At 39.4% G+C, this 12201-nt stretch overlaps 1 protein-coding gene across 3 annotated transcripts in view; it reads left to right on the top strand.

Annotated features, from left to right (window-relative positions):
- GNE (glucosamine (UDP-N-acetyl)-2-epimerase/N-acetylmannosamine kinase) overlaps positions 1 to 12201 on the top strand; it is a 43191-nt gene that overhangs the window by 15553 nt on the left and 15437 nt on the right. For all 3 annotated transcript variants that reach the window (XM_038552817.1, XM_038552815.1, XM_038552816.1), the window contains exons 3-5: positions 5541 to 5992; positions 9604 to 9756; positions 11892 to 12104. In XM_038552817.1, the coding sequence (XP_038408745.1) occupies positions 5541 to 5992; positions 9604 to 9756; positions 11892 to 12104 (818 nt within the window). The remainder of the gene's footprint in view (positions 1 to 5540; positions 5993 to 9603; positions 9757 to 11891; positions 12105 to 12201) is intronic.

The raw sequence follows: 12201 nt of genomic DNA, 5'->3' as shown, positions 1-12201 counted from the left end.
TCAATGTAAGCCTTCCACCTCAAGGGGTACATTTTTTTTTTACAGTGGAACCTATAGTGACACATCATTATTATCCAAAGTCCATAGTTTATTTTATTTATTTTATTTATTTATTCATGAGAAACACAGAGAGGGGGGAGAGAGAGGCAGAGACACAGGCAGAGGGAGAAGCAGGCTCCATGCAGGGAACCTGATGTGGGACTTGATCCCGGGACTCCAGAATCACGCCCTGGGCTGAAGGTGGCGCTAAACCGCCGAACCACCTGGGCTGCCCAAAAGTCCATAGTTTATATTATGGCTTGACTTGGTGGTATAAATTCTTTTTTTTTTTTTTTTTTTTTTTAAGATTTTATTTATTTATTTGAGAGAGCACAAGCATGAGCAGGGCAAAGAAGGAGAGAGAAAGGGAGAAGCAGACTCTATGCGGAATAGGGAGCCCAATGTGGGTCTCAATCCTAGGACCTTGAGATCATAGCCTGAGCGGACAGCAGATGCTTAACTGACTGAGTCACTCAGGTCCCTCACCCCCCCCCCTTTTTTTTTAAGAGCAAGTGAGAGAGTGTGTGTGCGCGTGTGTACATGCAAGTGTGCACTTGAGTAGGGGAAGGGACAGAGGGAGAGAGATCCTAAGCAGGCTGTACATGCAGTGTTGAACCCAATGGGCTCAGTCTCATGACCCTGACATCATGACCTGAGCTGAAATCAAGAGTTGGATGCTTAACTGAGTAACCCAGGTGCCCCTTAGTGGTGTAAATTCTGTATTTTTTTTTTTTTTTTAAGATTTTATTCACGAGAAACAGAGAGGCAGAAACATAGGCAGAGGGAGAAGCAGGCTCCCTACAAGGAGCCCGATCCGGAACTTGGTCCCAGACCATGGGATCATATCCTGAGCCGAAGGCAGACCCTTAACCACTGAGCCACCCAGGCGTCCCTAAATTCTGTATGTTTGGATGAATGTATAATGACTTGTATCTACCATTATAGTATCAGGATTGTTTCATTGCCCTAAAAATGTGTTCTATAACCATCTCCATAGGTCTTACCATCTCCATAGATTTGCCTTTTCCAGAATGTTATATAGTTGGAATCATGTTGTATGAAGATGAAGCCACTTCAGATTGTTTTTTTTTCACTTAGTAATATGCATTTAAGTCTCCATGTATTTCTATGTCTTGATAGTCCTCTCTTTTTAGCACTGAATGATAATCCATATTCTGGATGTACCATAGTTTGTTTATCCATTCATCTACTCAAGGGCATCCTAGTTACTTCCAAGTTTGGGCATAAAGCTGCTGTAAGCATCCATTTTGCAGATTTTTGTGTGGACATAAGTTTTTAGCTTCTTTGAGAAATATCAAGGATCCTGATTGCTGGCTTGTATGGTAAGAATATGTTTAGTTTTATAAGAAACCACTGAGCTGTCTTCCAGAGTGGCTGTATCATTTTGTATTTGCACCACCAATGCGTGAGTGTACCTGTTGCTCCACTGTTCTTGTTAGCATTTGGTGATATCAGTGTTCTGATTTTGGCCATTCTAATAGGTGTGTAGCAGTATCTGTTTTAGTTTACATTTCCATGATGACATATGGAGCATCTTTTCATATGCTTATTTGCTGATTTTACATCATTTTTGGTGAGCTGTTAAGGTCGTTAGCTCATTTTTAAATCAGATTGTTAAAAAAATTTAAAAAAATTAAATAGGTGCCTGGGTGGCTCAGTTAGGCATCTGATTCTTAATTTCAGCTCAGGTCATGTTCTTAGGGTTGTGAGATCAAGCCCCATTGTTAGGCTCCTCGTTGGGCATTGCAGTCTGTTTGAGATTCTCCTTTTGCCTCTGCGCCTCCACCCCTGCCACATGTGTGTGCATGCTCTCTAAAAAAAAAAGTTGTTTTACTGTTGAGTTCTAAGCCCATGGACCAAACAAATTCTAAGGGAAATTAGAAAATCTTTTAAACTGAATAATAAATATTAATATATCAAAATTTGTGGGTACAGATGAAGGAGTGCTTGGAGGAAATTTTTACCTTTAAATACTTTGGTTAAAAAGAAGAAGTTTGGAATCAGTCGTCTGTTTTCACAAGAACAAGATGAGAAAACCCCTAAATAAGTAGAAGGAAGGAAACGATGAAGAGTGGAAATCAATGAAACATAAAAGTAGATTAAGCAATTATTTATAAAAATATTAAGTTGACAAATTCCTAACAGTTTAAGAAAAAGAGAACATGGATTACCAATATAAGATGACAAAGAAGATATCACTACTGATCTTATAGTCATTAAAAGAATATTAGGCCAATAAAATTGGTAATCAATTTATATAAAATGGACAAAGTCCTTGAAAAAACACTACCTACCAAACCAATATAGAATAGAAAATCTCTATAGCACTGTATCAAAGAAATTGAATTCATTATCAGACACTTCCTATAAAAAGAATTTTGCACAAATCTCCCATAAAAAAGATGTTAGAATTCATAAGTGATATCAAACATTTAAGAAATAACACCAATCTTTTTAAGTTTTTTTTAAAGATTTTATTTTTATTTATTTATTCATGAGAGACACAGAGAGAGAGAGAGAGAGAGAGAGAGAGAGAGAGAGAGAGAGAGGCAGAGATACAGGCAGAGGGAGAAGCAGGCTCCATACAGAGAGCCTGACATGGGACTCAATCCAGGGTCTCCAGGATCAACCTGAGCCAAAACAAAGAGTGAGATGCTTAATCAACTGTGCCATCCAGGTGCCCCAAGAAGCAGACTCTTAACTGCAGAGACTGATAGTTATCAGAGGGGAGTGGGGGAGGGATGGGGGTGAAATAGATCAGGGGACTAAAGAGTACACTTAACCATAACAAGCACTGAATAATGTATTGTTGAATCACTATTTTGTGCATGTGAAACTAATATAACACTGTATGTTAACTATACATGAAATAAACTTAAAAACTTAAAAAGAGGGCAGCTTGGATGGCTTAGCGGTTTAGTGCCGCCTTCAGCCCAGGGTGTGATCCTGGAGACTGGGGATTGAGTCCCATATCGGGCTCCCTGCATGGAGCCTGCTTCTCCCTCTGCCTGTCCCTGCTTCTCTCCCTGAGCTGAAATTAAGAATTAAGGTTGTGACCTCAGGTCATGATCTCAGGGTTGGGGGATCGAGTCTGCGTTGGGCTCTACACTCTTTGTGGAGTCTGCTTGTTTCTCTCTCCCTCTCCTGCTACCCCTCCTCCCTGCTCTCTCTCATTTCTCACCCTCTAAAATATATTTTTTTAAGATTTTATTTATTTGAGGAGACAGATAGCGAGAGAGAGCACAAATGGGGAGATGGAGAGGCAGGCTCCCCACTGAGCAGGGAGCCGAATGAGAGGCTTAATTCCGGGATCCTGGGACCTCAAGTAGCGCCTAAGGCAGATGCTTATCCAACTGAGCCATCCAGGTGCCCCTAAGATAAATAAATCTTAAAAAATATCAAGGATCTTGATAAAAAAAAAAAGTCTGCTTCTTGGTTTGTCTTTTTCCCCCTTTGTTTGGAAATAACTTCAATCCTACATAAACTCTTTTAGAAAGAAGAGCAAGGAATTTTCCCAGATTATTATATAAAGTTGGCATAATCTTGGGGCACCTAGGTGGCTTGGTTAAGCGTCTGCTTTTGGCTCGGGTTGTGGTCCAGGGGTCCTGGGAAGGAGCCTTGTATTGAGCCCCCTGCTCAGTGGGGAGTCTGCTTTTCCCTCTGCCCCTACCCCACTGCTGCTTGTGCTTGCTCTCTCAAATAAATAAAATCTAAAAAAAAAAAAAAAATCATGATAATAAAACCTGACAAAGATGTAAGAAAAAAGTCCAGACTAGTATCCCTTATAAACATAGACATAAAATTAAAAACAATAAGTCACATCCAGCAATATAAAAAACATAATACATCATGACTAAGTGGATTTATCTCAGGAAATCAAGATGGATATATAACATTTGAGAATCAGTGTTATATTTTAACATCTCAACAGTTGTCAAAAACCATTTGACAAAATTAAATCAGTTATGATAAAAACTCATAGCCGGCTTTGAATAGAAGGAAAATTCCACAATCTGATAAAGGCCAGCAGTGAAAAAACCTGTAACTAACACAAAAAGTAAGCTTCCCCCCTGAGATAGCAAGCAAGGTAAGGATTTTTGCTTTCACCACTTCTCTTCAGCTTGTGCTAGACATAACAGGCAGTGCAGTAGAGCAAGAAATAGACAAAAAGTCGCAAAGATTGTCTGTTCAGAGACAACATGGTAGTTTTGGGAAAATACCAAGAAATCTATAAAATGACTACTAGAACATCCATAGGATGTAGAATGATGTATGTAAAGAATCTTTCATGATCTGGGAAAATATTGTATGAAATGGATTAAACATTATAAAATTGTGTTCTCAACCATGTTAAGATATACATAAAATGGCTAGAAAAAAATCAACATCATTTACACTGATAATACTGAGTGTAGGTTTCGAAATTATTATTGAAGCATGAAACAGACTTGAAATTGCATTTCATAGCCAATTTTGTCATTAAAAAAATTTTTTTTTTTAATTTGAGAGAGTTCAGGGGGAGGGGCAGAGAGAGAGGGAGCAAACTTCTGCTGAGTGGGGAGCCAGATTCTGGGCTCTCTATTCCAGGACTCCGATTTTGACCTGAGCCAAAGCCAGCAGCTGGCTGCTTAACTGACTGAGCCACCAGGCACGCCTTTATAGCCAATTTGATGCTGTAAAACCTACATTTACACCCCACTCAGAATTATGTTGCATTAATGTTACAGTACAAATTCAGAAGATCATTTCCATCACTCAGAAATTCATAGTATAGTGACATATCAGGTATCCTGATTCCCTATTTTTTTTTTTTTGTTAAAAAATGCATTTTGCTTTTATAGGTAACTTTTTTATTAGGTAGCATATGTCTTTTAAAAAAAATTTATAAAAAGAGAAAGTCAATCTCCAAAACTTTGGTCTCTGTTTTAATAAAAAAAATTCTCCTTCAGGTGTTTATCTGGATTGACCTGGGCACTAGTGAGACTTTGCAGGTGCTGGATGTCTTTATTACTTGATCTGGATGGTGGCCACAGATTCATGTAAAAGAATGTATTCTTTTTTTTTTTTTTTTTAAGATTTTATTTATTTATTCATGAGAGTACAGAGAGAGAGAGGCGGAGACACAGGCAGAGGGAGAAGCAGGCTCCATGCAGGCAGCCTGACATGGGACTCAATCCCGGGACTCCAGGATCCCGCCCAGGGCCGAAGGCAGGCGCTAAACTGCTGAGCCACCCAGGGATCCCCAAAAAGAATGTATTCTTTACATGTATTCATGTAAAAGAGTCAGGTGATCTGTACATTTATGATTTGTGCTTTTTAGTTTTTGTGTCTAAGTTATACTTCAGTTTGTCTATTTTAACAAGCAAATTTTATAAAATATTTTTCCCTTCAGGGTTGACATTAGACTGTGTTTTTCATATGCTTTTATGGCCCTGTGTTGAAGAACAGGCTCTCACATCTTTATTTCTCTTCTGCTTTAGGAACACATACCGCATGATTGAACAAGATGACTTTGACATTAATACCAGGCTACACACAATTGTGAGAGGGGAAGATGAGGCAGCCATGGTAGAATCAGTAGGCTTGGCCCTAGTAAAGCTACCAGATGTCCTTAATCGTTTGAAGCCTGATATCATGATTGTTCATGGAGACAGATTTGATGCCCTGGCTCTGGCTACATCTGCTGCCTTGATGAATATCCGAATCCTTCACATTGAAGGTGGGGAAGTCAGTGGGACCATTGATGATTCTATCAGACATGCCATCACAAAACTGGCTCATTATCATGTGTGCTGCACCCGAAGTGCAGAGCAACACCTGATATCCATGTGTGAGGACCATGATCGCATCCTTCTGGCAGGCTGCCCTTCCTATGACAAACTTCTCTCTGCCAAGAACAAAGACTACATGAGCATCATTCGGATGTGGTTAGGTATGTATCAAACTTTATTTAGTCTAATGGTTGTTTTTTTCAGTTTGTGTATGTTTCAGTTTTTTAGAAACTATAGAATATTCCATAGATAGAATATTCCATCAGAATTCAGAAGGCTAAAGTTTTAGTTCATAGATCTCCCCCTATGGTATGACTTCACGTCTCTGAGACTCACTTTTTCTGTGGAATAGTCTTAATGCAGATTGAATTTTTTCAATCTGTGCTATAATTTATAGAATGGAATAATTTTAAGCCATTAATTATGCTATGGATGAGTATTTAGTTACAAGGACAGATTCTGATATAACAAAAAATGGGGGAGAAACAAGCTATAAAATTATATGTATAATATGCCATCTTAATAAAATTATAATGAAAAGGTTAGGAAGTATGTATGCCAAATCATTTATAGTATTTACTCCTGGCAAGTAGAGTTATAGGTGTTTTGGTTTTTGTTTTCCTGTATTTTGTTTTTTAGTGCAATATAAAAGACTTTTTTTTTTTTTTAAATTTATTTATGATAGTCACACACACAGAGAGAGAGAGAGAGAGAGGCAGAGACACAGGCGGAGGGAGAAGCAGGCTCCATGCACCGGGAGCCCGACGTGGGATTCGATCCCAGGTCTCCAGGATCGCGCCCTGGGCCAAAGGCAGGCGCCAAACCACTGCGCCACCCAGGGATCCCTAAAAGACTTTTTTTAAAGAAGATTTATTTATTTGATAGAGAGGGCAAGGTGGGGGAGGGGCAAGGGGCAGAGGGTAAGGAAGAGAGAATCCCAAGCAGACTCCATGCTGAGCACAGAGCCTGATGCAGAGCTTGATCCCATGATTTTGAGATCATGACCTGAGCTGAAACCAAGAGTTGGATGCTTAACTGAGTGTGCCACCCAGGCATCCCTGAAAGAACTATTTTTAATTTTAATGTCTTTCATATGAGATTGTTGGAATACTCAGATAATGTTAAAAGCAGTAAGCTGTATTAATATAGCGATATTGATTATAATTAAAACAAAAGTCATAGTTGTACCATTGGGAGTATCCCTGCAAATAGCCTTAAGTTCTGATATCTTCACTGATCAATGATCTAGCTTACTGGAAATTCCTTTTTTTTTAATAAGAGACAAAGAAAATAGTTTTATAAACAGAATGTCAACTGGTTAATTTATTTTTATTTTTTTTATTTTTATTTTTTTTAATTTTTATTTATTTATGATAGAGACGGAGAGAGGCAGAGACACAGGCAGAGGGAGAAGCAGGCTCCATGCACCGGGAACCCGACGTGGGATTCAATCCCGGGTCTCCAGGATCGCGCCCTGGGCCAAAGGCAGGCGCTAAGCCACTGCGCCACCCAGGGATCCCTCAACTGGTTAATTTATAGTGAGAGTACTATCTAGAGGGCAAATCAAGACCAGTCTTCTAGTTAGACGCTTAGTACTTTTTTAAGAGGTAGATTTATAGTATAGTGAAATTAATGAATAGGAAATTGACTTAGTGGGGCACCTTGATCTCAGAGTTGTGAGTTCAAGCCCTGTGTTGGACTCCACACTGGGTGTGGAGCCTACTTAAAAAAAAATTGGGGGATCCCTGGGTGGCTCAGCGGTTTAGCACCTGCCTTCAGTCCGGGGTGTGATCCTGGGGTCCTGGGATGGAGTCCCACATCAGGCTCCCTGCAGGGAGCCTGCTTCTCCCTCTGCCTGTGTCTCTGCTTCTCTCTCTGTGTGTGTGTGTCTCTTATGAATAAATAAACAAAATCTTAAAAAAAATTGATTTAGTGATTGTGTATATGTATTTTTTTTAGCAAGTGGGGGGAGGGGCAGAGGGAGACAGTCCTCAAGCAGACTGCCCACTGGGTGCGGAACCCACTGTGGGGCTTGATCCCACAACCCATGAGATCATGACTTGAGACAAAATAAAGAGCTCAACTGACCCAGCCACCCAAGTGCCTTGTGATTGTGTATATTTTTAACCTAGAGCACATCAGGATAGGAGAGGGAATAGGGCTTTCCTACTGAGTTAATCCATTCTATGTGTATCTTACCCTTGGACAGATACTAGTTATCAAGGAGTCTGTCTAGATAATGCCAATGGAACAAATTCTGTCACTTCAGACTCCTTTTTGTATGCTTAAAAAAAAAAAAAAAGGTTTTACTTATTTATTTGAGAGAGAGAGCATGAGCTGGGGGTGGGAAGGCCAGAGGGAGAGGGAGAAGCAGACTCCCCACTGAACAGAGAGCCTGATGTGGGGCTCTATCCCAGGACTCCGGGATCATGACCTGAGCTGAAGGCAGACACTTAACTGAACCACTCAGGTGCCCCTCCTTTTTGTATGCTTCTAAGTAAACACTCTTGCATTTTGATTGTACTGTTTGCTCTAGACAGATTCTGAAAACTTTGTATTTCTGGAAAACTTGTAATGAATAGAAAATAACCCTTAGAAAGCAAAATGTGGCAAGATTGTACTTGTGGGGCTTACGGTTCTATTTGGAACCATTTCAGCAGTCTCTTTATGAAAAGAAGGATGACAAAATAGCAAAACTAGATTTTTTTTCTTAAGACAGTGGAAAAGACGACAGTGAGTTCAAGTAATAATGTTTTGTACAAAACGTGTAACTGCTTCTCCACCTGCAACTTTTGATGGTATCATTCTGCTTATAGGAAGAATGGGGTTAGGTAGGCCATTTAGAATGTAGCTTCATCATCAGAACATGAATAAATAACAGTTGTAGTAGAAATATTAGCAAAATGAAAAAGACTTGGGGCACCTGAGTGGCTCACTTGGTTAAGTGTCTGACTCTTGATTTCAGCTTAAGTCATGGTCTTGAGATTGAGCCCTGTGTATGGCTCTGCACTGGGCATGGAGTCTGCTTAAGATTTCCCTCTTCCCCTCCCTCTCTAAAAAAAAAAAAGAAAAGTTAAAAAGACTTAAATTCCTAATAATGAAAGAAATATCACAGTAAATAGAGAACTTTACAACATGAAACAAAAGTTTGATACCTTAATGGAAAGGGCTGTATATAAGGGCTGGGTGAGACAAAGCAGGTGATGTCAGAAGTTGCACATTGAGGAGCAAGAGGCTTCATGTTTAGCCTCTTCCTTCCAGTCCCCACCAATGAGAAAATGCAGTACCCAAGAGACATAAACCTTAGAAGATGGAAGGGTGTCTCCAGGAAGGTAAGGATCCTATGCACTGCAGGGAAATAGGTATTACTGTTATTTCTTGTTCTCTTAGTTATGTTAGCTATGCAGTAAAGTAATCTTGAGCTTCATCAGTTCATTAATATTGCTGATAATTCATTAGGAACACTGGTTAGAAATGGGGAAGATTTACATTTTTCTAATGGTTTGAAATATTTTGGATTTTAAAGCACACATTCTAGTGACTATGGTAGCAAGTGCCTTTGTAAAATGTTAACTTTGCTGGATTCTTGGACTTGTTCCTGTAAGTTTTTACCGTTTGATCCTATATTCAGATACTCTGCCTGGAATGTGACAAACTTTTTTTCCTTAGAATTTTTAAGCACAGACTTTGGGGTCTTGCTTTTTAGAATCTGCTTCTTCCTTTTTAAGATTCTTAACTAATGAAGCAGTGTGGTTTGATTTTCTTTAAACAGGTGATGATGTAAAATCTAAAGATTACATTGTTGCGCTACAACACCCTGTGACCACTGACATTAAGCATTCCATAAAAATGTTTGAATTAACATTGGATGCACTTATCTCATTTAACAAGCGGACTCTAGTTCTGTTTCCAAACATTGACGCAGGTAATTGAAAATGAAGTTATGCCACCTACTTTTCTGATTTTTATGTTTCTATTATGTCTTCTTTTGACTGCCCCTCCTATCTTGCTTATCTTGTCATTGAAGCCATTATAGTTTGAAATGCATTCTAATTGTTAGGGTATCACCAAGTTGTTGTAGTAGATTGAAGTTTGTGATTTTTTTTTTTTTTTTTTGCCAAGTTTATTAGAAACTGAAGAGGAAAGAAATACTACAAAAAATATCTTCAATCTCCCTGTATTTCCAAATTTAGTCTCTTCTCTCCAGTTTCCACCAATGAGAAAATGCAGAGCTAAAGGATACTAATGGTAGAAGGTCAAAGGGTGTTTCTAGGAAAGTCGTGATTTTAGTGAGTGCTGCAAAACAGCCACTATTGTTATTTCTTGTTCTCTAACTTATTTATATTAGCTATGCCTTAGTCTTGAGCATAGGCAGTTGAGAGCTGGAGTCCCCAACCAATTCATCCTCAAGTCACCTGGTTGACTGCCTACTGGTAGATGCTTGTAGTAGCCTTTGGTGCTGGTGAGACCTTCAGCAGGTTAATGGGAAGATGAAATAGAAATGAGAAATGCAGAGCAGGGCCTGACACTGCAGAGTTTTCAATGACTGGTTTAGCTGACACCACTCATTGCTGAGCTTTTAGGCATTTTTTGAAGAAGGAGGTAGGACCCTTCTTTGCAATACCAAGATGTCACCATCTTACTCTGAAAGTATCCCTCTCTTAGTGTCTCTTGAATAATCTTTTAGGGGAAAGAAAGTAGGATATTAGTTGGAAAAAAGAAATTAAGAACTCCCAACCCAGGTTCCATCCAGGTAATATGCTATTATTTCAAAAACTTTAATATTGATATTAATCTTTTCAATTTTCTGTAAACATTTGGTAATGTAGTTATAGGTCTCTCATTCAATATTCATTGTCCGTGATACTCCATTTTAAGACCACTTTCCTGATTGTATACACTTTAGAATTAGAGAGGTCAGAGAATTAGACCCTAGAAAAGCAAAGGGTCCCAGGAATATCTAAATCATGTCTGCTACTCATGTTTCCTCCTCACAGGGCTTTTGATAAAATACATATAAGGAGCAATAGGGAAATAAGAATCATGGCATTCCTTTATCATTATGTGGTGTAGGGCCGAATTCCCCAATGTTGGAGAATAGGAGGAGTGTCTGGTTTAGGGTTAAGGCCAGAGAAAGCCTTCTTTGAGCCCAAATCTGAATCTTGGAATAGTAGCATCTTCTGGTATACCAGATACTACAATAATTATAGTTGATGACTTGGCATACTTTGACAGAACTGGGCGTAGAGGGAGGCGGCTAGGCCTGCTGTAAGGAGGTTTACCCCAAGTCTGTTACCTATCTTGCCTCATAGAGAAAGGTTAAAAAGAGAGAAGAGCATGCCCAGCTTCTCTTAAGTCAGTAACTCCTACCACTGGTGTGGTAACATGGTGTAGTCTGTGGTCTCTGTCCTACTGTCTAACCAGTCTTGATTAGCAACCTTGTCTTTCTTCTAGGTGGTCACTAGGCAAGAGTAGAGGCAAGCAGAGAGGCCTTAAATATTGCTTCCCACCTTACAGCTGTAAAATTTTTAAAAATCATGCAATTGAAATAAAATATCAGCTATAGTGTATCAGAATCTACATGTATTTTCTTGGAGCTTAGACCCAAGTGGGAGTGGTATCCCGTTGAGCTCTTGTTAAGGCATGAGCAGAGCTGATACAGAGGCTCACTGATCAGCTTGGTGTGTGGAGCCCTAGACCTTTCAGTTTAGTAACTCCCATCTTAAGAGAGAGAGAGACTCTTGGCCTGTCTTGAACCTCTAAATTGCTGTTTAAGGTAAAGCTTTTATTGGGGCATTAATAAAAGGTATTTACTTTACTGAGTGCTGTTTGAAAAATCCCAACTGCTGCTGTTTAAAGTGCCTAGATGAGTTGAAGCAGAGGGCTAACCAGCCATTTTAGATATTCATCATTCCTGGAAAGATCAGTAATTAAAATTACTATCTCCCTCATAACCATTGTGAATTTTTATAGGGTGATTTAAGTGGGGCTTATTTGCCAATGAAAATGGTTTCTTTATCTCATAAACCATTTAACAGGTGGTTCTTTTCATTTTCACAGGGAGCAAAGAGATGGTTCGAGTGATGCGGAAGAAAGGCATCGAGCATCATCCCAATTTCCGTGCAGTTAAACATGTCCCATTTGACCAGTTTATACAGTTGGTTGCTCATGCAGGTTGTATGATTGGGAACAGCAGCTGTGGAGTACGAGAGGTTGGAGCTTTTGGAACACCTGTGATCAATCTAGGAACACGTCAGATTGGAAGAGAAACAGGTATTTACCTCAGTTTGTGTCTCAGTTGACTAGAAATATATATGGAATCAGTGGCTCCTGCCCTATGGTGAACACAGTGTGATCACCGTCCTGCTGT

This window comes from Canis lupus, chromosome 11 (assembly GCF_011100685.1).
Source record: "Canis lupus familiaris isolate Mischka breed German Shepherd chromosome 11, alternate assembly UU_Cfam_GSD_1.0, whole genome shotgun sequence".
Classification (NCBI taxonomy): Eukaryota; Metazoa; Chordata; class Mammalia; order Carnivora; family Canidae; genus Canis; species Canis lupus.
This window is presented reverse-complemented; position numbering and strand designations above follow the sequence as displayed.